This window comes from Tigriopus californicus, chromosome 7 (genome assembly GCF_007210705.1).
Source record: "Tigriopus californicus strain San Diego chromosome 7, Tcal_SD_v2.1, whole genome shotgun sequence".
Lineage (NCBI taxonomy): Eukaryota > Metazoa > Arthropoda > Copepoda > Harpacticoida > Harpacticidae > Tigriopus > Tigriopus californicus.
This window is the reverse complement of record NC_081446.1, coordinates 6044899-6070622: the sequence shown is the minus strand read 5'-3', so window position 1 is coordinate 6070622 and position 25724 is coordinate 6044899. Positions and strand designations below refer to the sequence as shown.

General features: G+C 42.4%; 2 protein-coding genes across 2 annotated transcripts in view; both read left to right on the top strand.

Annotated features, from left to right (window-relative positions):
* Positions 1-2206: 2206 nt before the first annotated feature.
* LOC131883548 (uncharacterized) lies at positions 2207-5298 on the top strand. Its single transcript, XM_059231038.1, has 3 exons — positions 2207-4007; positions 4328-4835; positions 4899-5298. Exons 1-3 carry the CDS (start codon positions 3996-3998, stop codon positions 5042-5044), a joined length of 666 nt encoding a protein of 221 aa, XP_059087021.1. The 5' UTR covers positions 2207-3995; the 3' UTR covers positions 5045-5298.
* Positions 5299-6032: 734 nt separating this feature from the next.
* LOC131883547 (nephrin-like) overlaps positions 6033-25724 on the top strand; it is a 44448-nt gene continuing 24756 nt past the window's right edge. The window contains exons 1-6 of the mRNA XM_059231037.1: positions 6033-6610; positions 7555-8049; positions 16233-16388; positions 16953-17147; positions 18517-18657; positions 19715-19903. Of these exons, the coding sequence (XP_059087020.1) occupies positions 7998-8049; positions 16233-16388; positions 16953-17147; positions 18517-18657; positions 19715-19903 (733 nt within the window). The 5' untranslated portion in view covers positions 6033-6610; positions 7555-7997. The remainder of the gene's footprint in view (positions 6611-7554; positions 8050-16232; positions 16389-16952; positions 17148-18516; positions 18658-19714; positions 19904-25724) is intronic.

Genomic DNA, 25724 nt, shown 5'->3' with positions numbered 1-25724 from the left:
TTAGATGTAAGCAGAACATATCTCTCACATTGGTTTTCACTCTCTGCCTTTCTACTGATCAAGGATTTTTTTTGTAAATGAAGGATAACTTGATCTGATAAACTAAAGTGGTCAGAAAATATAACGGTGCAGCATTTAATCAAGGAACATACTTGTGAAAGAGATCCTTTCAATTTATAATTAAAAGTTTTCAAATGATACTGATACAATGTTGATTTAATTTCTCAACACATCTCTTGCTTGCTTTTTGAAATTGCAACACTGAGAAACAAGAAAATATTTTGCCTTTGTTGAAAAATATTTGGACATAAATTGGATAACAATCATACAACATTTAGCTTTAAAAATGAAATATTATTCCGCTCTCTAATCATTGTGGTTGATAAAAATTTCCATCTGAATCATCGTGATATTTGACATTACTTCTAAATATATAACGCTTATGATAAGAGAGTACGAGACCCTTAACAAAGCAGATGACACTAGGTGTGATTACTGAAGCATCACATAACAATATTAAAGTCAACCGTCTAAGTGCAATCAGTGATTCTTTGCCTAGCGTTGTTTACGAATAGATATGGCTACAATAATTTGATTGAGAACGAGCATGTGCTCAATCCATCACAAGCTGTAATTGGCATATTGTTGAGGGCTTTAATAAAATCAATTCCTTGAATATTTCCACCTCGATATGCAGTACAACTTTTCAAGGAAAAAGTGATTCCAAAATGCCATTTGGCCATAGCCAGGCTCCAGTGAACTCGAAATCAAGCGATAAATGGAGTCCGAATGCAACGTGTTTATATGCGCCTTTGTTGCAGATTGAGAGGTGGAGAGAGTCTGATAATACATTCCGTTGAGTCGTACTTTACCGTACTTGACTGTTGCCAGCTGTTTCAATATTTTTCAGACATTTGTCATGGACAATTTCCCTTGGCAATCCTTAGAACTTAAGTGATATTTTCAAAGATCTTCGAAAACGAAGGACCCACATTTTGGCCCACTACGCACCGGGTGACACGCAAAGAGATGTGACGCCCATGAAAGTGCCTGATACAGCTTTTTTAACGATGATAGCCAAATGCCAAATCAATGACTACTTCAGTGCTTAGTTACCAATCTATGATTGAATGCATTGTCTTGATCAGTTAGTGAGGAGCAGTATAGCGCTTAGCACAGTTCAACAAATAATTCTCAGGCACATTCAGCCCTTGGCATGCCTGTGGATGATGTTGGGAAGAAGACAAGGAGAGAAAACGACCTGCAGCGTTCTCAGTGACTGGATGCAAGATCGGTGAGCGGAACAGATCATCGGGGAAGAAATATTAAATAGGGTGGACGACCGTGTCCGTGGCAATAGAAGCCCGCTCTTGCCGGATAAATTGAGCGCGAGTTATTGGGGGAGGGAGGAAGGGCATGTTGGCTCCTTATTAAATGACTTGATGCGACTTAACCAAAGGTTGAAATATACTAATCAATAAAGCTTCTTTGTCAATCATTTAAATCACCGTTTATGACATTGTAACTAGCACTTTAATCGCTTTTTGTATCACCCTGTACATGATGTATTCTCTAGTGTACATTGTTTGTGTATTCAAGATGTAACTTATTTTCTGGCTCGACATTGTCTACACGCACTTCGACGGTTCCTCGATAAAATTATATTCTTTACTATACATAATAGTATTCTCCGTTAAAAGAATATTAGTCATGGTGCAGATCTTCAAACATTCGACACCGAAGCTTGGGACATGCTAATGATATTTTGGACTAACTTTTAGTTGATTGATTCCTTCAGGAGAATCAAATTTGCTCGTTCCATCATTATCTATTGCCCATTTTAAATGTTATCTTTTGAAGCGATTGAAATTCAGCTTTTTAGCTCAGTTGGGCAGAATGCTGCATCAACCTGGGCATTGATCAACACTGTATGTTAAAAGAAAATAGAAAACTTGCACTTCAAAACAGATGCAGTCTCTAAAAACACTAAGAAACAACTGCTAGTGTTACCCCTGCCAAATTGATGGGCTGGAAAACGTTTTTGATACTACGTACATTCATCAGGGGATTTGTCATTGTCTTACATTGGACTTGCTTCAAAAGTTCCACCCTATATCATATATATTGCTTTTGTTCATGGAATGAAATGTTCGTGTCAGCCATTATAAAGATCTAGGAATGCTGGAATTAAAATAGGCCTTCTTGTGCAATCGTTCCCATTCTTATTGTTGAATAGTTCATTGCTCTAGGTTAGAACTTGGGTTTAACGTTGACAAAGGAAGAAATGAGTAGGATCCACCCACGGTCTAATACTATCTTTCTTCAACCATCCCCACTGATAGTACAAGAGTTACCGTTGGTGTATGAATCAACGGCAAAGAAACAGCCTCCGGTGATTACAGTTCCTACATTTTATCACGACGGAAGAATAATGCACTTGAATTTTTACTTTTTGATCCGTCCATAATTAGACTTGAGGTATTAGTACGGGCCCACGGGCCACATGTCTTGATAGTCGGAGGTTTTATCTCCGACCTTGCACCTACAACCTATTCGCCTGTCTCCAATGTCTAGGATTTCCAAGAAATTTTGACAATCTAGGAATCACATTTCAAAGGTGGCACTACCGAGTTGTTTAATCGCAACATTGAAGTGGTGAATGTAGCTTTTTGTACAACATACAAAGAGAAGCCGCAATGGTACGAATAGTATGCCTTTTGGAAATACTTAGTGGGATGTCTTTCAAACATTTTGCGAAAGAAGTCTCAACCATAAGGTCATTTTACTCTAACAAACATGTATGTTCGATAATCATTATGCTTTTTATACGTTTGATCAAGTAACGCACATTATGGTACAAGAAAGATTCTTTATTGATTTTGAATGTTGATTTTAGTGTCTCCAAATATGTTTGAAAAAATTATTTCTAGCACCAGTACACATTTGAGCTTTAAATAATAGTTCATAAATTTTGCATGATCATTGTCAGTCTTTTCTAGAGCTCTTCGAAGAATCATTTCAGATCAGTGAGATATTGCTTCGAATAGCTTTCTGTTGTTTGGAAGTAGGGTGTGGAGCTAACCCACGGCAAAGTGAAGTTTTCATCTCCAAGATACGTTTCAGTCCGAAAGCATACATAAGTTTTCAGAAAGATGACTATAGGTGATAAAGAATCTAAAATCAATATTGCACTCGAAACTTGTATGAATTTTTGCCCAATGTAAGTCTTGAGTTTAAAACAAATGTAAAAGCACATCGTACAACCCAAAAGGCCCCAATCTCGCTAACTGTACGAAAGAAGAGATTTAAATACAATATTGTAGTATCCAACGTAGTCAACATTTCGGAACAAAGTTTTTTTTCCGTTTCACAATTTGACTTTTTTGTGCAATGTTGAAAAAGTCAACAAAAAACGAATAGAACGATGTCCACAGAGCTTGAACGGCCCTCGTATTTTGATTTATGATGAAGGACTTCTCCAAAATTGAACATACTTGGCCTACGAGTATAGTATTTTGCATCTTTGATATTTCTTTTGAAAAAAAGCCAACTTTAGCGTGAAAAACATGAATTGGCAATCAAAAATACTTACCCTGTACTAAAACAATCGTAGAAAAGGCCTCAAATTGATGGAAATAATGACAAAAAGAAGCATTTTCAACATTTTACTTTAGATTTTGGGTGTAATACCTTTGAGTCGGATAAATCTGTATTCTGAAATACAGTTCTGATCATTCATCACCTTCTTCCTTGTCCAATGTGAGCGACGTCCTTGATAGGTACAAGCCGGGGCAACATCTGAAGTTGTTCTGCGAGGGAGTCAGAGCCTCCCAAATCTTACTGAGGCTGACGCAAAAATGCGTAGGTTGTGCCTAGCCTGACCCGACGCATCTATTCACAAAGGAATTACTACTAACCACAGGTTGATTCTAACGATTCAGTTAAAAAAGCACAACCTCTCTACCAAGAACTCTTGTCGAACGTCAAACTTCGAAATGATCCATCTGGTAAGGCACAAGAAAATCCATATCCATATATCAAAAAATCCATGGTCGAGTGTTAAACGTATCAATTTTGTTTTGGTTTTGAAACTTAGATAGCCTGTAAAGTGCAAGGAGCCTTTTAAAGTATCAGATAAGTTTTGAAAGACTGGAGCGCTTTGCCGGTACATTTTTGGGTCACAAATCGGCAACATACGTACAATTCTTTCATAAGCATTTTCTTCTCGGATGGTTCGATGTTAGTCTTCTTCTTTATGCTGCCCCAATGTCCAAGATATTCGGGATTTTGAAACACCCATTTCCGCATATGTATTCTTTGTTCCCAGGTGTTGCTGGCAACTTTAGTTACCGTTGCAAAAGCAGCTCCTTATTACGATCCCTACTACGACCCATATGGCTATGGTTATGCTCCCTTCTACGGGTACGAACAACAATATCCAAACTACCCAGCCAATCCTTATCCACCTCCAGCCTATCCTGAACCCTATGCAGCGGCGTACCCTGGACAGTACCCAGCTTATCCCAACAGTTATGTAGGCGGTTACCCAAATTATCCTCAACCACAACACTCCTATTACCCTTATAATGGCTACCCACAACAAGCCAACCAATCGCCACAGGCCAACTTGTACGGTAATAGGGTGGTAAGTGCCAATAAAGGCCAAAATCGAGGCGATGCCAACCAAGGTGGCTTGGTTGATTTCGATCCCAAGACGGTGATGAACGATGCCCGAAAGTACGCCCAAAGTACTCGAGCTGTGGCGGATCTCGTGGATAATGTGGGTAATACCGCCACTCAAAACAAGGCCATCGGCGGTTTGGCCTCTCTATTTGGTACGAAATTTTCCCTTCAGTAGGAGCCTGGGCTATTATTAACAACATATTATCCAACCTTAGGAGGAGCTGCCAATGCGGGAGGTCAAGGCATTGGGACCACCCTTAATGGAATTAGTTCGGTCATTCGGAGTTCTGCTAGTTTGATGGAACAAGGCACTGGCACCATGATCCAAATTCGAGACCAATTGTCCTCTTTGGGTACTTAGGAGCGCCATGAAGCAATGTGTCCTCTCAACGTTTGATTAATAAATTATTTTTGAGCATTGTCTAATGGAACATTGTGTCTACCCACATCATTAATCTTAGTTTCTGTTTTCCAACGACAACGATGAATTTATTGGTGGAAGTATATACTCCACGGGTTCCTTCCCTATATCGATATATTTCTCTACCAATGAACATGTACATTCACACCAAGCTGATAAAATAAACCAATGTAGTAACGTTTTTCTGTCAAATTCTAGAATTAAAAAAAGGATTAAGCCTGGAGGTTAGTGCATAAATGTGGGTTCATACCGTGTTCACCGGGTGACTTGATGAGTCGACTCGTGTTGATTGATGTCTCAAGACAACACGGAGTCATCTGTCGTTTCTTCACCGAACAAAAGTTGAACATCTGTATTAGATTCAAATTGTTGTCAAAGCAAAAAATACAACGAGTAGTCACTGATATAGTGGTGGTCTATTATCACAAGCCACCCTCTCCAGCGGCCTGTTTACAAAGATTTATCTCCAGGTCTCTGTGGGGGTCCTTGTCCATATTCTAATACTTGGACCCCGGGTTGCTGTCGTTGTTGAGGCCCACGTGGCCCACGTAAGCTCGTAGCAAGTTAGGCAGATAGACACAGAGGTTGTCTTCGTTGTTGTTGTTGCTATTGAGGTCTCTCCACCTTCTCTCCATGCTGTTGGTCCGATGGGCGATGAAGCGCCCAAACGATGGAACTTGATGACCATGGAAAAGAAAGAGACGACAGAGAGCAAGAGGAAGACGACGAAGAAACGGCGAGAACGACGGCTGGAGGAGACGAGATGGAAAACATGCTCCGTCCACTTCTTCGGAGCCGTTCTCAAGTTAGTAGTTCATGTGAGCGCAAACTAGAGTCAGGTGGAGAAAAGACCACATCGTTTCCTCTTAATGAATGCGATTGGGAGACCACCACCACCACCAACAACAGCAACAACAGCAACCACAAGAACTCTCTTCCACTCCCAACGAGGCGAGTAGCTCCATCGAGAGAATCACCAACTCTACACAAAGCCGCACATGTGTCAGAGTGTGTTGATATCTAGTCTTGGGTCACTGGCACAAGAGAATCGTCGGTTGTTTCGTCTAGTCCGAAGAGAAGTGTCAAGTGAGTAAGTTGGACAGGCTGAGGTTAAGTAGAGGAGCTGGAGGGCAGAAAACATCTTCAAGTGTGGTGGTGGTAACGTTGGTAAGGTGCCAGCCCTACGTGGTGCAGAAGAAAGAGGGAATCAAAAGACGAAGGGGGGAAAATTACTCTGACATGTGGCCACGAGAGACCAAGCGTGACCCATTCACGAGAAATGCCCGATAACCTTCGCAGTTGTGCTTGGAGCCACGCACGGCGTGAAGGTCGTGATTGCTGTTCCACAGTACATGAGCACAGTATTCTCGTGTGCTGCAGCCTCTTTTTACCCTCAACGAGGCCCAACAACGTCTTTCGATTGTGCGGCTTCCGATGGCAATGTGTTTCTTTTGAATTTGTGCCGCCCTCTGTCTTCCCATTGAATGAGTGGTTCTGACAAACGAGGTAAAAATGTGCAGGTTGTGGTGAGTGATCACATCCCTGTCCTTCCCGACGTCCTTCGGGAGGGCAAGTGATTCATTTTTTGTTGACCCATGTCAAGTTGTCATGGTTTAGAAAGAGATATGGTGCCATTGGAAGGGGTTCTTGGACCTTGCAATAGAAAGTTCAAACTCGATTCCACACCATCAGCCAGGTAGATTAGACAATTTTCTCCAGCTTCAAAATGAGAACCTTCCCCCTCGCCTAAAAAAGAATCCTGTCAAGGTATCTGTCGGGAACTTTCCGCCTCGTGTGCGTGTGAAGGCTGAAAAGCTATCATCATAATTCTCTGTTTGAGAAGAAAAGTCCTTTAAGGGCATCCCCAGTCCCTTCCAAAGTGCAACCAAGCCTAGCATTCTCTTTTTGGTCTTCGTACTCTCGTCTGAGGGACTCACGAAGTCTGGCTGTTTTGGTGTTACTACTTACTCCCTACAACATGTGCTGAAATGGTGTTGGTTGGACCCAATCAATAGTTTTACAATAAACCATTGGTTAGGGCACCTCTTGCGCGAAGATCCAAGGCCTTGTTCATAAGCGAAAGCGAAAGCAGGCAGGTCAGTGAGAGAGTGGAAAAGGAATTCTTAGAAAAAATTGGGATTGAAGTAATGAAAAAAGATACTCTTACTCTTCGGATGTATATATTGAAAAATCTAAATTGGCTGTCTAAACGAAGAAACCGGTTTCATTCGGACAGCATCGAGAAGCTTTCATTGCTCTTCCTTTTGATTATGGGTGAATATGAGTTTAAAGAGGAACTCCGTGATGGTGTGTGTTGCTAGTTTCAATTTGGATTTAACAGGAATCAAGAGCTTTGGAGTGGGAAATTCAAGAACCATCTTCACATTTTTCTCTTTTACTTGTGCCGACGTTCTCGTTCAGTTTATAATGTTCCTCTTTCTCTCCCTTAGAAAAAGAAGACTGGCTCACACACTCACACTCACATGCTACTACTACTACTTCTACTACTCCAAGCATCTGTGCCACGAGTTTATTGAGAGGCCTCTGTATAGCTGATGCTTGACGCTGTAGAAACCTCCTAATGCATTTTCAGGATAAATGCATCTTCAAGTGCAATCTGACATCAATGAAATCGATCATTTCGGCGGTGGCAATGGAAACAATCTCATCTTTCAACTATGAGAGAAAACTACCTGCCATGAATCATATTGAGATCCCTGCATAACCACCCCTGAATGTGCAGTTGTCCCGACCAATACTAATTGGTAATGATCGTAATTGGTTCCAAAGTGAAGAAGAAGAAGAAAAGGCGACTTCTTATGTGCTGTTCTGCCACAAGCGGTACCTCCGACCTTCTTTGCTTCTCAGCCTGGAAGTGCGTCAGACAGCCAGAATGAATGTCCTTTCTAGGATTTGGATCTTAAGCATTTGGTTGCTTTGTACAGGTAAGAAAGAACCGCCAAAAAACACACAAAACACACTTTCGCAGCTCCTATTTGACATTTATTGTCTTTTATTGTGACAGTACAACAATAAGCGACCCCCTTTCAAGACATCACATGTTTCACTTAACAAACTATACATATGCAGTTATGCACTGCATGTCCTTGAATTGACAATCACTCTATGAGAATCTCAAAAGATTCAGTTGAGAAATACGTTATGTTAAGGGAGGAATTAACTGAGGCTTACGTTCAAGTAGGAGAAGGATGATAAGTGTTAAAGGCCATCTGGATGAACAAAAACCAGGATGAGAGTTCGTATGAATCATGGATTGGCGTTATGTGTTCGCCCTACGGCAACATGTGTTCCAAGGAGCGTACACCCATTCACACATGTAGGCTCCAGATTTTTTCGAGTACCTACCATTAGGGGAAGCACAAAAACGAGTAAGGGTGGAAAAGTAAGTGGAACTCAAGTTCAATCAAATGCTAATAATCGTCGTAATATCCTTAAATCCGGCACGTTTTCAGTTAGGCAAAGAATAAAACCAGAGTAAAAACACCATTACTCGTTGCAGATTCTCAGGCCCTAAGTTCGTCAGAATGGGTTCATCTCGTCATCTCTGCAATATATGATCCCCAAGTAAAGCTTTTCCTCGAGACACTACGCAAATGAGGTTGGCTGTTCTTGCGGTGAATACATAATTTTACGAGATGATTAGCTCATTGACTTAAAACTGGTCTAAGCTCAACTTGAAGTAGCCAGCCCTCTTTACTCGCCGTTCTCTAACTTTATTAGCAGTAGGCTTTGTTGGTTCCTTTGTGTGAGTGCCTTACTACTACCACTACTTCTACTAGTAGTCTACTACCACATCAGAAACAAACTGAGAAAGCTATATACTCTGGAGAGCCCATTTCAAAATTGCTTCCGTTTTTGGCTTGCGGTGAGTCGTAACTACATTAAAATAAATAGCTTTGACGAACCACAGAGCGCACTCAAGATGCGACATGCCATCATAGTCGAACTCGCTCGGCCGCCAATTTCAGATCTACTACAGTACCACATAAGAGTGGTCTTGTTAGCGTTGACTGGCAGATAGTAGAGCACGCTAAATGGGGGGAACCAATCTCTCTACCAATTTGTTCTGCGACCCACACACACACACAAGTGGGCATTGGGTAAGACAGACTAAGGACCAATGGATACAAACTACTTTCTGCTTTACTTACTTACTTACTTACTTACTTACTTACTTACTTACTTACTTACTTACTTACTTACTTACTTACTTACTTACTTACTTACTTACTTACTTACTTACTTACTTACTTACTTACTTACTTACTTACTTTACGTACAAGACCTGTATGGGCGGCAGATGAGCTAGCCATTACCATCAGTCGTTTTCAAACTTTCTAAGGACCCTTCTCGTCTACGACCCAGCTCTCTTTTTTGGAGAGCGAACTTAATAGATGGAAAATTGTTCAATTGCAGAATTTCCCAATATGAACCATGCTTTTTCTTCGCAAAGTTAATCCACGGCTGTACGTGTATGTGTGTGTACGTGCTGTTAGTATAGGCGGAGCTGTTATTTAGCCCCAATAAAAGAAAAATGGGGGAACACAAAGGGCAAAAAAGTACTTGTACCGGGTTCTTGTACTAGGTTTATGAAGGGAGGTCGACAATGTAGATATGGCACATTTTATGGTACAAGGCTAACGCCTCTATCGTCAACTATCCTCTCATCCTGGGAAGGTGGTCTCCAGCCTGTCTTGAGCTCATTAGCAAACTACCATCCGATCTATCTTTACTGCTCATGTCAATCTTGCTCAACCTCATCCCAGCTTGCGTTTACTTAAGCGACAATGAAGCATTTGGGCGGCCATATTGTAATTGCTCTCGTTCAATTACATTAGTTCGTCCTTTCCTTTCCGACAATTTGACTACCACCACTCGTGCTGTTGTGAAGCAAACACAGTGAGTGACTGAGCGAACAAATGAATGTATGGTGGTACATTTACCACGAGGTAGCTAACAGCTTTGATCTCCTATGGATAGGGATTTAGTAAGTAGGTCTTTCGAAGTATCGAATCCTTGGGACTCAGAGAAAATCATGGGCAGATCCAGAAATAGGTAGAGAGGGGCAAAGTGACGTAAATTGAGAGAACGAAGAGGAGAGCTGAAAAGAGACAGGTAACGAACGACTTTCGCCAGAATTGGCGATGAGGCGAGAAAAATGGAACTGCTATGTAAATCAGACCACAACATTCACATGGACAAGTCATAATAACGAACCATTCGCTTAACAGATTTGTTCCAAGAACACATTGTCATCCTGTTTCGTGGGAACCGAAGGCTCCGAAGAAAACAAATGAAAGATAATGAATAAGTAACCCAGTTGGTGGATGCCAAAAAAAGATATTCACTTCGATGTCATGGCACGTCTGCTTTGATTCCCATTCCATTGCCCTATCTTTTGGTAATAGTCTTGTTTCCCTCGCATCTTGTAATGATGGATGGCCAACCAGTGAGGAACACGAGGCCATGGAAAACAACAATGCACACTGCACCAATCTCATTGTTGGTTCAAATGATTTCGAACCTATTGTCATGTGATTTACAGCACCGCATTTGGCCCCTCAATTGAGTTCTGGGCCACTAAATTTGCCTTCCCAGGCCTAGTCCCCTCCTAATGGATCGTCGAGTTACAACAGTAGGATCCACCAACTTGAAGATCTTGTACGTCGAAATGCAAATAAAAACAACCCAAGGCCGAGGAAAAGGGCTCGCAACACTCATTCCATGCTCAATGGGATTTGGCTTGCGCGGGGGGATTGTCATTTTAGATCCCCTTAAGCCATCATTCTTCGCTATTAACGACCATGACCTTACCAGCTTCACTATCTTCCTGGCCTTCGCCGTCATCATCACCATCCTGTGAAAGTGCTACTACCTACACAGCCGGGTCTTCCGTCAACTCTTGAGTGAGACTGTGAAACAGATACAAGGATCCCAGAGTGCGACGTGGTCTTACTCGTAGTATTACAATGTGTAGTACAGTTTTCTACATATTCGTACAACACACACGAGTACACTACTGACATGGAGCACATCTCCTAGGCTCTGCACGAGGAACGCTGATGATGAGAGTGACGGACGAGTTGCGAATGAGAAGAAATACTACCATCTGACAAGGGAAAAAAGCCAGGGAACACAAGAAAGCAAGTTAACTAACTTGTTCCTCAATGGTTGCCTTTCCGGTAGAGTGCGGTTTACTGGGTTGGTTTCGAAGGGCGAGTCTTCAAATTTGCTTTCCTCTCCCATTCATTTGGCTGGTTTTGCTTTATAAGCCGATAATTGGCTCTTACCTCTCAAACGAAGGTTTCTTCCCCAGCTTCATTATGAGAAACTGGTCCCAGCTAAATTGAAATGGTTGGATCATCCTACTTACCCCTTTCTATAGTGTATGTACATTAGGAGGCCGGCGGCTGTTAAACGTGTACGATGCTCCATTTAAGGCCAGATGGCCTTTATTGCTTTGCCCACATTCATATCCAACGCTTGAGATACGGACCAAATCTTGGTCCTAAGCTCACGTTCAAATCCATCTTTGTTGACCTTGTATATGCCAATATCAGGCGGATATGGTTTTGTATCTACCAATGTGTCAGAAGGAAAAATGGAAGAATCATTGAGACACAGAGGATGAGCAACTTGAACGAATGGTCCATGAAAGGTGAAAAACAACGAAAATAGCATACAGAAGATAGATCAAGAAATATTTTGTTCTATTGTGTGCAAGGGGGGCCATGAGAAACCAACCCACTTACAACGAACGAAATATCATATACGGGAAGAAACAGACATCATTTAGTTTGGGAAGATAGGTAGGCCTGGATATCCTTTTTTGTTCTTCGTGTTTACCTAGGTTAAGGGCAACTGTCCAATAAAGGGCCCTTCGCTCGCTTAGTGAGTCAAGCCTAAACGAACATTATTTAGAACTTTTTCGGCGCTTCATTTCGATTCATCCAACTCGTACTACCGTACTACTGGCCTTGTATCTGGAGAGGCGGATGTTATTTCAGAGTGGTGAGAGAAAAATGTGGCTGAGGATTTACTAACTTTCCTCCCTAGGCTGAGGCAACTTTGTATTGAAGCTCTTTGGGGATCTCACCTCGTGCCTTTGAAATTTTGCCAAAGGAAATTGATTTACTTTGGAGGCTCTTAAATTGCCACTCGTTTTCACATCCTTTCCACTAAACGCTCGAAAACAAGGTCAATCTAATATAGGGAACAGATAAGATTACTAACAAGTAATTGGGCTTCTAAGGATTAGTTTGTTGTGAAAAAAAAGGACAAAAAGTAGAATTGGGTTTGGATCAAGATCTCTCGCATTTGAATCACATTGCTTCGCGATCTGTTTCCATATTAAGCGGAAAATCCACGCTTCCTTTGACAGAATGACAATGAGAGAACGAAAAGGATCCGTTTCTAAGATGCTTAGCTCATGAAATGACGTGGCATTCAAATAGGTGCGTTTTTGTGACAGTTTCCGTGACAAAATTGGCTGCAAGATCTTCCATCAACCCTTTGGGTTGAGAACCTCGAGCCATTTCAATTTCCTCAGAGAGTCTGAAACAATCGAAGTATTTTCATGGTAGTCGAGTCTTAGCACGGGGGTTTATTCAAACGACGCAGTCTGCATTTTGACAAAGTATTAGACTTTGGCTAATTTATGTCATTTGTTTACTTTTCGTTTTAAAACCTTTTTTTTAATTTAATAAAAAGCCGTCATAAGTCAACCTCCTCTACCAATGGACGAGTTCTCTCTAACTTATTCCTTTTAATTTTGAAAATCAGAAAAAATTTAAACCGATCGAACAGTTTTGATGCGCTATCAAGCAAAGAGTATAAAACGAAGTCATTGCGCAAAAATCTTATTTGGATGTCATAAGTGTTGTGGAGTTTACCTTTGCAGGATTTGAAATGTTTTTCATTAATATCTTCTTGAAAAGACCGGCATCTTAAGATCGTATTCTTTTATTTCTACGTTATGGTGTCCACACGTAGCCTAATCAGCCCAATGGAAAGGACAATTTACGGCTCCTTAACAATGGCTTCCTTGATATGGGGCAAGAATTTCCGGCGCAAATCCCAACAATCGCCAGCTCAAACATCAATTGAAGCCAATCCATCGATGTTGGCTACCAATTGAAAGCTTGAACGACATCCTGATAGCATTTCCAGATTCAAGCCTCAAGGCCATTAAAGAGGCTGACATTTTCGCTGTCCTCAGCAAAAGAAAAAGAATCAACCGTAGCGTCAAACCATCGTTCCGCCGTAGCCTTTTGTCACGACCAATCAAGGCAATCTATTTGTGCTAGTCAGACTTTTCAAACTCACTAGTCGTCTAATCCACAAATGCATATTTGGCCCCACTTTGGCTTCCTAACGAGACGGATAGATAACTGTTGTAGGCGGTGAAATCTTGAGATGGAACAAGATGAACTTCTTCCAGAGACATGCCATCATCAAGCCAAGGTTGTCTTGCTCGTCCGTCCTAGCTGTCCTCTTCCATCAGATTTTTTCCTCGAGAAAGGCAAAGAAGCCGTGAGTCTCCTCATACCCAACAAGATTCCAATCTTCCTTGTCAAATTTAGCCGAGAAAATCGACTTTCCACGTGGGGTTTTTGGTACGCACGTGGTGAATGAACGAGCGAGGGAAATGGCAAAAAAACACCTTCAACGTGGTGGGATTTTAATTGCACCATTCTACCTTCTTGATGGAGAACTGGTAGAGAGCTCAGAGTCATCGAAGAGACATTGGACTTACCAGCCATTTTACAGCAAAAAACAAACTGAAATCCTCCCAAACTTTCCTATGTCTCTTAAGGGAAAGTTTGTTCATTTCGACATTTCCTCCCAACTCTTTGAAGAGCAAAGAAAAAACACAACAAGGCTCTAAGAGATTAAATGGAAAAAAACTCTTTGTCCCAAGAAGCTCATTCATTGTGTCATTTCTAGGCCCGATCAATGTCTCAACCTTGTCAATGAACGTATGTTTTCAACGACCTTTCTCAAAGTAAAGACCCAAACAATGACAGAAAAATGATAATAATAATGATGATATCATGCTAAAGAAACACGGTGGTTATAATTCCTGATTAAGTGGCTAAAGAAACAAAAGGAACAATTTTTGTTCAATAAGCATCTTTAAAAGTAGCTCATATTAGTGTATTAATGCACTTAAACTACATTTTCAAGTATCGTTGTGCAAAGCCTAGTCAAACAATGTCATCAGTACTCTTAGTTATGCACTGACATAAAATTTCATCAATATCTATTGTGCAGATGCTTAGTTATTACACTTTGAAAGTATCATTTTGCTGTAAAATAGGTCGAAAATGACATTAACCTACTTTAGCTAATTGCAAAAAACAAATTGTGTGCTTTTAGCACTAGCCAATCATGTGGTTGAAATTTTACAAGGAGACATTTGCCACTTGAATTTTCAAATCTTTCACTTTTTGCTCAGATTATTTTCTACGTCCCAAAAACGTATTCATCAAATGGTAATAAAAATGCCTTAAACTTTAAGATCACAAACAAATGACCTCATGGTTAACGATTGTGATGTTATAGTTACGAATTGTTTATTTTAAGTAATTTTTAAGTGATATTATAAAGTATTTTTTGCTTTTTCTGCCTACTTTTGAAAAGTGGAATATTTCTATTTACTTTAAGGACATTGAAAAAGCATGTTATATTTCTTGGCAATTTCTATAAGGTATAACCAGAGCATATTGCAGTCAAATTCGGTGCAGATTACAACTTTTGAAAGGTAATATGTCAGAGCCTGTTCCATGGATTTTTATGAAATTTTGATTGAAGGCGTAACTAAGAATGCTGACCATGTCTTTTAATAACGATTTTAAAAATACGATCTTCTAATAGGGTTTTCAGTGGATTAATGTATTGATAAGAGCTACTTTTATTGATGCACAGTTTTTCAAAATTCGTCCTTGTGTTGTTTAAGGAATGAAAAACGCAACTAGAAGTCTTGGCATTTGAGCATAATCTTCTCAAGTATAGTGGGAACCACCGTGGAAAGGAAACCTCAATGATTGAAGATTGGTTCAAAAGTCATCGAGCTCGTTAACAAATATAATCGATTAGCAGGTTGTGCAGTCCATCTGGTCAAATCATTGCAATATAAGTGGCTATTAAATGAAGAATGTCTTGATCCAGGGTCAGTGGATCGTTCCCGGGACATAAACATTCCACTCAGGGAAAAGTACAGTCACCCACCCACTCGATCGAATGCAAGTGCTGTATGTTGTAAGCTTTTCCCCCTTGTGAGTATGATGGTCCTTCTTCTGATCCAAGGGGTTCTTAAGAGGCCCCTCTCTCTACATCTCCTTCTTCCTCGGCTCATCGTCCTATGAGATACCATCCTTTGCATCGATAAGCTGAGATAAAAGTGATGCCCTCAAAGACATTCCAGTACAATTGTAAATCACTGATACACATGGATGATGTGAAATCGATCACCCACAAACGTATCAACTTTCTTCGAGTTCAACCAATATTAGCATTGCATGCACACCTTGAAAACTGTCAAAGGTGTTCAATCTAAATGGGAATAGGATCAACCGAGTAAAGAAGATATATGAGTTTTATTGACCATGAACTGAATTCGCTTATTTATACGACCATTTATATTTGATCACATCAAGCTCAGGCAGGGGAACCAATCATTGTCTGCTCCGCAGAAAAGACCCAAAAATGGAGATTCGATTTAGCCTTGAGACGGTGTTACAATTCATATTGGTGATAAACGCCTGCCACCTTTGTCCTTGCTTAGGTGTCCTCTCATGCCAAAGACAATCAAATCCGTCTTAAGGCCTTGGGACACCTTGTCATGATTGAGGACGTCGTGGGATTCCACGTATGAAATGAGTTGCTGAGCGTGCAATTTCAGCTCATCCTGTTCTTGTTCTGCTTCATCATCTTTGTCACCTTTTCCGATGAATTGGATTGATTGGAGCTTAATCCTGGGAGGGTTTCGACGGTCTTTGATTGGCACACAATCTTCAACCCATAACTCATTACTTACTTTGACTCACTTGTTCGACCAATCAATCAATCCTTGAGCGATACTTTATGATGGTTTATTCTATTCCAGGTGTCCTCGAAGCAAGTTTCTCGGGCTCGACCAGCCAATTCTTCATTGAAAAACCAGTCAATCAAACCGTGAACGAAGGCCAAGACATTCTGCTCAAATGCAAAGTGGGCAATTTGCAAGGCCGCGTCCAATGGACCAGGAATGGATTCGCTATGGGTAAGAACATGAGAGAATCGGGATTCTTCTATTTGGTGGTCAGAAGAGTAGAATCAGGGGTACCTGGCCCTGGCGGGGCTGGGACTGTGGGGAGCGGGGAAATTCAGGTCAAAGCGAAAAAAGGCCATCTAAGGTCGATCAAAAGAATAGTTGTTTGGATCAGACAGCAGATGAGCATAGGAGTGCCTTCCTTCACCGGATATCCTCAGGTCTCTACCATCTTACAACGAGCTTGATATAAATCGGTCCCATTCAAGACATGGATGAAATCCATTCCTGACAAGCTCAACGCCTTCTCCGAGTCTATTTTTCTTCTTCTTTTTCTCAACTCTCAATTCTCACTTGATGGTGGTAGGCAAACGAGTGAAGGGGAAGAAAATCTGACTATTGATTCCTTACACTCAAGGGAATTTATGAGAGCATGTCAAGTCAAGCTAGTGAAAGCAATTCCGCTCTCCCGATTCAAATCACACCTTCCTACCTCGTCCACGAATACAATGTTGGGTCACAACAATAAAGTAATAAACCAGTAACCGTTGCTTGACATTTCCGTACCCTTCGTAGGCTATTCGAACGAGCAAGTGAAACAGATCTGCTCCCGTTGTGAATTGATGTCCAACCACGCGGATGGGGAATTCAATCTCTTTGTCAAGTCCGTCCGGTTGGGAGAAGACGAGAACTTCGAGTGCCAAGTTCTTCCTGGTCCCAATGCTGCCATGAAGGTGCCTCTCCGGGCGCCAGCCTTTGTTCAGATCCAAGGTAAGATTTCAAATATGAGTTGCTTGAGCATGCCTCCTGGCCTCAATAGTTTGTCAAAATAGGCAAGCTTGACCCAGATATGGATCATTGACGAGTTCTAAGGAAGAAGCAATGGGCTAGAATGGACTAGAAGGAAACCATTCCAGGTTCATAGCCCATGACCAGTCTATCCTTTTGGCAGATCAAGCTTCATTCATTCAATAGGCGAAATGTCTCGAAGTAGAGACCCACCCATCTTTGATTCCAGATATTAGTAGATACAGGGGAGCCTATAGAGGGGTTCTTGAGAAACAAAGTGAGAAGAAAAACGTATCACGGACTGACCTAATTTGTGAAAGGAAATGTTTTCTCCGTGTCTCATCCTCCCAGCCAAATAGAAGGAGTAGCTTAGGAGCAAGTTCAAGCTCCTTAAGAGGTAGATAAAGGAGATTTTCGCCCTCTTGATTTTCCTCCGGATAACATACCTCTCTCTGTGTCTTTGAAGCAAGCTCGCTTCGCCCAACGTGATGTCGCCTTTTTATAGTTAAGGCAATGACCATGAATTCAGACCGACAGTCGAAAACGAGAAGACGAGGGTCCCCTGAACACACGACTTATCTTTGGTGGCATCTAGTGTTGGCAGCCTGAGAAAAATAAGAAAGTTCCTCTCATGCTCAAACGTTTGATAAGATCCAAATGGATACACACAGTACACCTCAGATTTTTGGCATGACATAACCGGGCACACCACCATTGAGCATTCAAGATCAGGATGCAGTTGCTCTCACTTAGTGCACATGTATTCGCACAAGATTGCTCAAGATGAGTTAGGGGAAAGTTAGTCGGACAGCTGAATATATCTCATCCTCGGAATTGAACCCAGCAAGAACCAAGAGGCAGGCAAGATCGTCCAGTCTTCGGCAAAAGTTTGGAAGGATTTCCACTAGAGGAGGATAAGGGGCAGAAGGGAAAAAACGGACGAGAATGAGAGGACTCGTCGTCCCTCGACCAATCGATTAGCGAAGAAGCCTTGGCCAGGTCTTTGGGCTCGTTCAAAGACAACCTCCTCAGCCTCTCCTCAGCCTCTCCAAGCCTCCACGACGGCCTGGAAATCTGGCATTGAATCAAAACGGGATTTGGGATCTTCCTGAAAATCAATCATCAATGACAAAAAGGGTGGTGGGTGCAACAAGTTCACCAATGCTCGAGCACGTACTTCAGCCGGTTATCACTTGGCGTAGTAAAGCAGTTTTTATTGGTGCGAATTGGAAGACGGGATTTTAGTGTCTCTTACTTGAATTCATTCCTCAATGTATGAATAGGTTGAGTGTCGTGTTGATGAATGTAAGTTTGAATTGATGGTAAACAAGTTGTGTCTGCTCAATTTCAGTGGCTCCGTCAAGTGTGACCCTTCAGGATCCCGCTTCGGCGCGCTCTGGATCCTGGATATCCTTGGCGTGTACTTCAGCGGACTCCAATCCCAAATCCCAGATCCTGTGGTACCGAGGCGACGATCTCCTTCGCAATGCAGGTAAGCCACTAACGAACCCACACAAATCAAGGCAAACATATCTTGAACACACTTACTGTGGTTTTCGGTGTTGCCATGAAGCTTAAGAGGGAGAAATGGAAAGGCTTAGGGAGCCTTTTCTTGAGAGAGATTGAGTGTGGAGAAACCTTTTCAAGGGCTTCAAGTGAATGAGTGTGAAGAAAATGCAAAAATGGGTCCATTTATCGGCACTGGATGTTGTCAAGGTACTTTGCCGAAGCTCTTTTATCTTTATGGTTTAGGTCTATTCATATTTCTATTCATCTCTAGCTTATTGAATTGGGTATGGTGGGTAGATCTAGATTAATAGAAACACACTCCTGTCGTGGATGCCAGGTGTGTTACCAGAGTATAAACAGTCGATCAAAATGCATTTTGGCATCTCTAATTCAATTAGTATTAATATAGGCTGGAAATGCAGTAAGTTCATATTCTTCGGGTAGAAAACTGGAAACGACACAATGATGTGCTCTAATCGACTGAATGTTCAAAAAGTCGCTCCCTTCCGTTTCAATAAGTTTGAGGATCCACGAAATGCTCGTCTGAAAATGGACTTGTCTTTTTACAGTCTCATGTTCTTGGCAGTTTTCTTGGGAACGAATGGGCCGAAACCTGCGCAAAAATATGCGTACCACAGCGAGAGTTTCAGTTTCAGTCGAATTCAATTTTAGTCCATCACCAGCGTATAGCAATAACACATTTCAAAAGTAAAAGTAGATACCGGGCCTGGTTTTTGTTTCACTTCTTCACGTCTAGTTGTTTTCCTGGTCGGGAGCTTGGAAACGAGCTCGTATCGCCTCGTGTTTTGTCCTTGGTCGGTTGAATGGTCTAGTAGGCTCATTCTCGTTAAATCTTGTAGAGAAGGGCAAAAACTCTGAAATGGCCTCCGATGCTCGGTGGTTCCAGTCGGACCTTCTCGCTGACTCTCGAGACTAAAGTCGTCTTAAAAGCACTACAGCTTCTAATGAGAACATAATCAACCCTGGCTGGCCCCATTGTGGTTTGGCAAACTAGTTCAAACAATTCGTTTACTTTGCAGAAGTCACTGAAGATGTATACTCGGGCTCACGGAACGGCACTTTTACGACCGTGAGCAAAATCAAACTCAAGGCCCAAGCTGACTTCGATGGAACGAGAGTGAAATGCGTGGCCCGTCATCCGGCAGTGGGCACCCCTCGAACCGGAACTCATCCGCAATTGGAAGCTGAAGCCAAGCTCAATATTCTGTGTAAGTTATGGTCTTCGCTCTGTATGGTTGAACTTGATTCTAAATGTTTGCCTCTGTTCGACTGCGAGCGATCTGTTCTGAGAGAAAGAAAGAAAGAAACGAACAAACAATCAACCAATAGGCCTTTACTTTGTTTGTTAGATGGAGTTATACACCGTTTGGAGCACTTCTTTGGAACGAACTCAAACTCAGAGGCATGTCAGTTCCAAATTCTTGGATAAGATATATCTTGGAGATTAACTTTGATTAAAATTTTCTCCACGGTAGCTTTCGTTGTACGGCCACACTAGGTACCCCTTTAGAAAGGGGACGAACGTGAAAGGGACAGACCCTAGAGACGACGAGCAGCCACGCCACGCATTTGAAGAGCCCTAAGGAAATGAAAAAGAAGCACTACTTCTATTTCGAAAGCTGATAGCGCCAAGGAACCTGGCAAGTTAGAAGTTGGGGTGAAGAATTTGTATTAAAGGGGTAAACAGCCTTTTCTTAAGGTCGTCACATTCGATGTGTCTAAATGGTGCTCAAGGTCTTGACCAAATCTCCGGGAAGCTCTTAAACGCGATCAACAAGAGTATTACAAAAGTAACAACAGCAACAGCATCAAACATTTATGCCGTCGAGGTCGTCACCCTTTTTTGACCTTGTACTATGTACCCACCAAATGCGCAAAGTAGGTCTTGGGGAAATGTTCGAGGCCCCCAAAAAGCTTCGTTTGTCCATTTGGGGACCAGTGGCCTTGTTCTAAAATGTTGTTTGTCAAAGCCATCTCGGTCGTTCGATGTTCGCTTGTTGTTCCTTCCTCATTGGTACGGTGTTGGCTTGGGGGTACAGGATGAAATAGCCAAACTTCAGGGTTACTGATCCGCTTGCTGGCACGATTCAATACCATGGGAATGTGAATGGGACTCCATGAGCTCTCTTGAGGGTGGAACGATTTCCAACAAAAGATCCTTTCTCAGTAGGAGTATTATTGCCAATTCTGGATACCTCCCCAACACGCTGGGAAGTTCATGGCATCACCTTCATATGTGGAAAACATTTCATTAGGGTCCAAATGTGAGTTATCGCGGGCATTCCCCGTGGAACCCAGGCCAGCACTCTTTTGTGTAATGGCGTTCAAAGAGACGTCATTTAGAGCGATACTTTCATCTAGATGAAATGGCACCAATGGGAACCGTCCAGACAAGCCATTGAGCGAAATGGAATACAGTAGACGAAAGCCCAAATCCCGTATTAGCATTGTGATACAGAAACTAATGCAACCACCCACTTCCAATCGCACGTGCTGTCTACATAAATTCAGGAGGACGCACGGTTGTGTTTGTGAATTTTAATCCGAAAGCATGCCATTTGCTCGAGTATCCAACTATTGAAGATGGCTCGCTAGAGCGAGCTCCTTTCATGAATTCGCGTCGGGAAAAGACAGGGAAGTAAATGGGGCCTCTCCTCAGATTAGCAAGGAAAACCCCGTTCTCACACAAGGAGACCGTTGCAAATAAGGATGAAAATGTTGATGGGAGGAGGACGAGCCAAGAGCCAACCAGGGAAGTTCGTTCCTCCTCCTCCTTCTTCTTCTTCTTCTCCTCCCCCAAGAGGCCCTATTACGTACCGTAGCTAGTCCTGGACAGAAGCCAGGAACAAGGCGCACCAGGAACGAGGAAGTCGTTTGCTCCTCAACCAGACGCCGAAGGTGGATAAGCGATGCCCACCCAAACTCGGGCACGAAATAAATTGTGAGAACTCCTGCTCATTTAACATTTCAAAGGGCCCTTTGGTGTAAGGTCTAAAGCAGTCGTTAGCGCACAAATTAGTTCCACCTCCCAACCGGGAAAAAGACCTCCATAAGTTTGAGCTATCCGAAATATGGAGCCAAAAGGATGATGGCTAGGCTTCCCTGAGCTGCTGCCTTCAAAGTCGGCATTAATAAATTAATCCCACGGCTCGTGTAGTAATTATGTACCTGTAGAGCGAGTAGACCATGACAGTCGACCGCTCGACAGCTTACATTTTGATTACCCATCAAAGACGAACACGCTCTTCAAGTGAGCATGAGTAATAGACCTGTGTGTGTATCTGGTGGATATTCATTATGTGTTTTTGGGCAACTACTTCAGTGAGAGCATTGGAATTGACTACGGTTTTTTTCCATCTAGTGAATTCCAAGTCGACTTGGCAAATTACAAATCCATCTGAAACGCTTCCGCGTTATCAAATTGCAATCTCTAGTTACAACCGAGCGCTTTTTCACCCAAAAGAATTCAAATGACTGAGAAATAGCTAGTGAATAAAACTGAAAAGGAACCAGTCACTTCAATCGGTGAAACGTTGATCCCTTTTGAGACACTTTATGGTATCGATCTTGTTGGGTGGTTGTCAGGGTGGTTCATACATTGGCTCCATTCTCAAGAGTAATTGCCTGAGAGGCCATAAATGTGGCAAGAATGGAAATGCTCTGCTCAGCTTTCGATTTCGCCATTTTGAAACATTCCAACCCAACGCTTACTCACTTTTATGGTGCGGGCCCGAGAATGGCGCATTTTCCCGTGCCACCTCCAAAAAAAAAAAGGATATAAGAACGCACGAACCAACGCAACTAATGTAGTGACATGCCAAGTGGAGAACTTACGACGAACTATGAAGATGTAAAAGTAAGTAATGCATGCAGTGATTCCACGCGTCAACCATTGCGGAAAGTGATATACGTACGAACCCTCGAGGCTTCACCCAACCAAACCCAGGCAACTCGAAGCAAGTGAGGAAAAGTGGAAAACGAAGGAAAAGGGAGAGAGAGAGAGCTGGAGGAAACGTTCCTTGCTTCATTCCTCCGTTCCGTCGTTCGTTCCATATCCATTGCTTGCTGACATGGAACACGCAGCTCTCGCAATGAAATCGAATCAGAGGTTCAGGAATTCTTTTGGGAGCACCGCGATTACACTCCTCTCTAGCTCACGCTCAACCAGAAAGACCAAGCACCAGATACTCCAGCATGAGTGCAGTTGACAAACAGTTTTTCGGGTAGCCGGAGGGTGGTTCGCTTATGGACATAACCTCACTCAATTGGCTAAGATATCGAAAAAGGGACCATTATTAGTTTAGTGGTAGCAGAGGTCGTCGTCATCTGGTACATAACGAGGTTGATCGACTACTACGAGCATAATTTGACTCTATTCTTAGACAATGAAGACATCCCTTAAGAACTCCTTTTCCCTTCCATGGCATCGTCTTTTCTAAGGGTCGGAAAGCTAATCACCAGAAAAGTTGTGTTCTTGCCCCTCTCAAGAGTTGGCAGGATGAATAGAGCAGCCAATTGGCCTGAAGATCTGCCAATTTGAAGTGGGCTCTTATCAGTTTATGACCCTTTACAGATCATTAGAAGGACCTTCGAGGGCCTTTAGCCCAAACGTAATGGGCCAGAAAGAGGGAATTCGAACCAATGTCTCCATTTGTTCTTGTTGCATTTGTGAGGATTGATCCATTTTGGTACTGCTTGACCTGACCCGTTTTGGGGTTTCCCCTTTTAAGCAGCAGCTCTCCATCGAACAATTCACGAATGACACATCCGAAGACTGACAGGTCTTCGGTTTCTGAAGACTTTTTTTCAAATGACGAGGCTACAAAACTGTAACAAGGTCCAGGAACTCGGAGCGTCGAAGGCACATGTTTAGAATTGGAATCAAGACTGAGCTTTTTGTCAGAATACAAATGGACCCCATGGACTGACTTTTTGCCATTGGTCTATTGACTCGTCGACAGGAAGGGAGATGGGCAGAAATCTTTGATCATGGCCACAAATAGTCGTGTAACCGTGCGAGCTGCCAGCCAACTAATACGCCCCTCTGTCTGTTCTAAATGTGTTCTACTTTCACATTCTCCATAAGATGGGCCATACAGTAAAAGGAACAAAATGGAAAGACAGAGATTACCAAGTTTGCCAAGAAAGGCCTTCCGGTAATTCAGACACATGTGTTTGCAAAATGATCCATATACTGTCGCAGGTGTGTGCGCTCTGCGATGTTACCGGTATACCTTGGTTACAATTTAAATCAACTATTGATTTTCGTTGTGCTCCTTCCCGCAAGTTCCCCGACGTACGTACTTCCCAAATCAATTTTCTTAAAACTTCTTGTAAGATTTGAACCTTTGTACGTGTGAGCAATTGGAACGGGATTTACTAAAGAGAAAATACTGCAGCTCTCATGTCATCACTCAAAGGTAAAGAGTTCCGCCTCTTTTGAAGATCTACCTCATACGAACGATAAGAATACGTCACTGAGAAATGGTGTTTCTCTACCTAGGATGACGAGCAAAAAGTTGTGTAGAACTCGAGTTATTTACGAATGACCTCCCGTGGAAGCAAGGTTTTTTTATGAGACCTCCCTCTACAAAAGGTACAAATATAATTGTGCACCTGAAGGGAACAACATATATGAAACAATTTTATACGTAGTTGATCTCACTTTCCAAAGAATTTGCCGATGTTTTCGGCTCAGATGCTAGGGGGAAAAGCGTCCTTGAAAGATTCCATTCCGGCTAAGTCGATGCATTAAGTAGCTTGCGGTTTGGCTGCAGAGCAAAGACAAAGGATTATTTCTCTGCCTTAGGAGACGTTCGTTGTGAACAGAAAGTTGAGGCTAAATTATGACTTCCTCTGTTTGCTATGTTTTGAGTTATGCAACCAGATTTGGTAAATTTTGCTGCCAGGTTTGCTTGGCCTTAATAAGCCATTGTTCCAAGTTTTCTCCTGAGTTCAGGAGGAACGATTTTTTTTCTCTCGCTCTTGTTGTTACTCTTTCTTGATCTGCTTTGGCTTCGTGGCGATGGCTCTTCTTCCTGGATTTGTTTGAGCCGCCCCGTGCGCGATTGTGTACCATTGTACCAAAGTGGAACAACTTTGGCAAAGGTTCGCATTCTTGAGCGTCGCTCATTGAGAAATGAAATTGAAAGGATCGAGCCCAGAACCTCCGACAAGTCGCCTTCTCAGAGCGTTCTGTACTTTGAATTTGGTTGTATGAAATATGAAAAAAGTCTCATTCCCCGTTTTGTTCTGCTCTCCTCTTCCTCCTCTTCTCTTTCTTCCACCATTAAAGGCACAATGGGACATTTCAAATAGTAGGCAAAAGCCCTCATCTAAACTTTTTTCTCTCCCCCGCCGCCGAGCGTTCCTAAGCAGAAAAATATATATTCATTGGATATGGAGAATAAAGATGAAGGTTCTGATGGCCTGGTTGACTGGGTTACACGGGTGTGCCCCTGTTGTTGTTGTTGTTGTTCCTGCTCTGGCTGCTCGGGTCGCCGCCTTTCTCCACTCTGGATACGCCTGTCTTTTACGAGAGGTTCACTTAAGGACCATTAAGACAAAAAGAAACGATTAATAGTGGGCATGACAGCGGAAGTTGGTGGGATCCTCCGAGAAGACTTCCAGATCTCCCCACAGACACAAACGCATGCACCCAAAGCCAACCTCAGGGCAGCTCGTCTGTCTTGAACGGATGCATGTTTCAGAAGTCGCAACTCGACTCAGGATGGGACGAAGGTTTGCACCACCAACGAGGGGGATACATACAGATAACCAATGGGAAAAGCTAACAATGGCACATGGCCGAGCTTGAAGTTAATGATCCACGTATTGCTTTAGTTTCCAAGTTTATTGTTACCCACTCGAAACCGACGTCCATCAAGATTCATTTCGGCAGCCATGTGAAACATTGGAAGAACGAACAGACAGTACATAAATGTGGATGGAGCAAGCGCACACTCTACAAGTAGTGGCAAGACGGTGTTTGAAGCAACTCTTGGCTAGAAATGGACTGTAGTGATAAGT

Excerpts from the sequence above, each read along its gene's own strand:
- LOC131883548 (XM_059231038.1), top strand. Across the intron at positions 4,836-4,898 it reads CGGTTTGGCCTCTCTATTTG|GAGGAGCTGCCAATGCGGGA; the intron begins GTACGAAATTTT and ends ATCCAACCTTAG.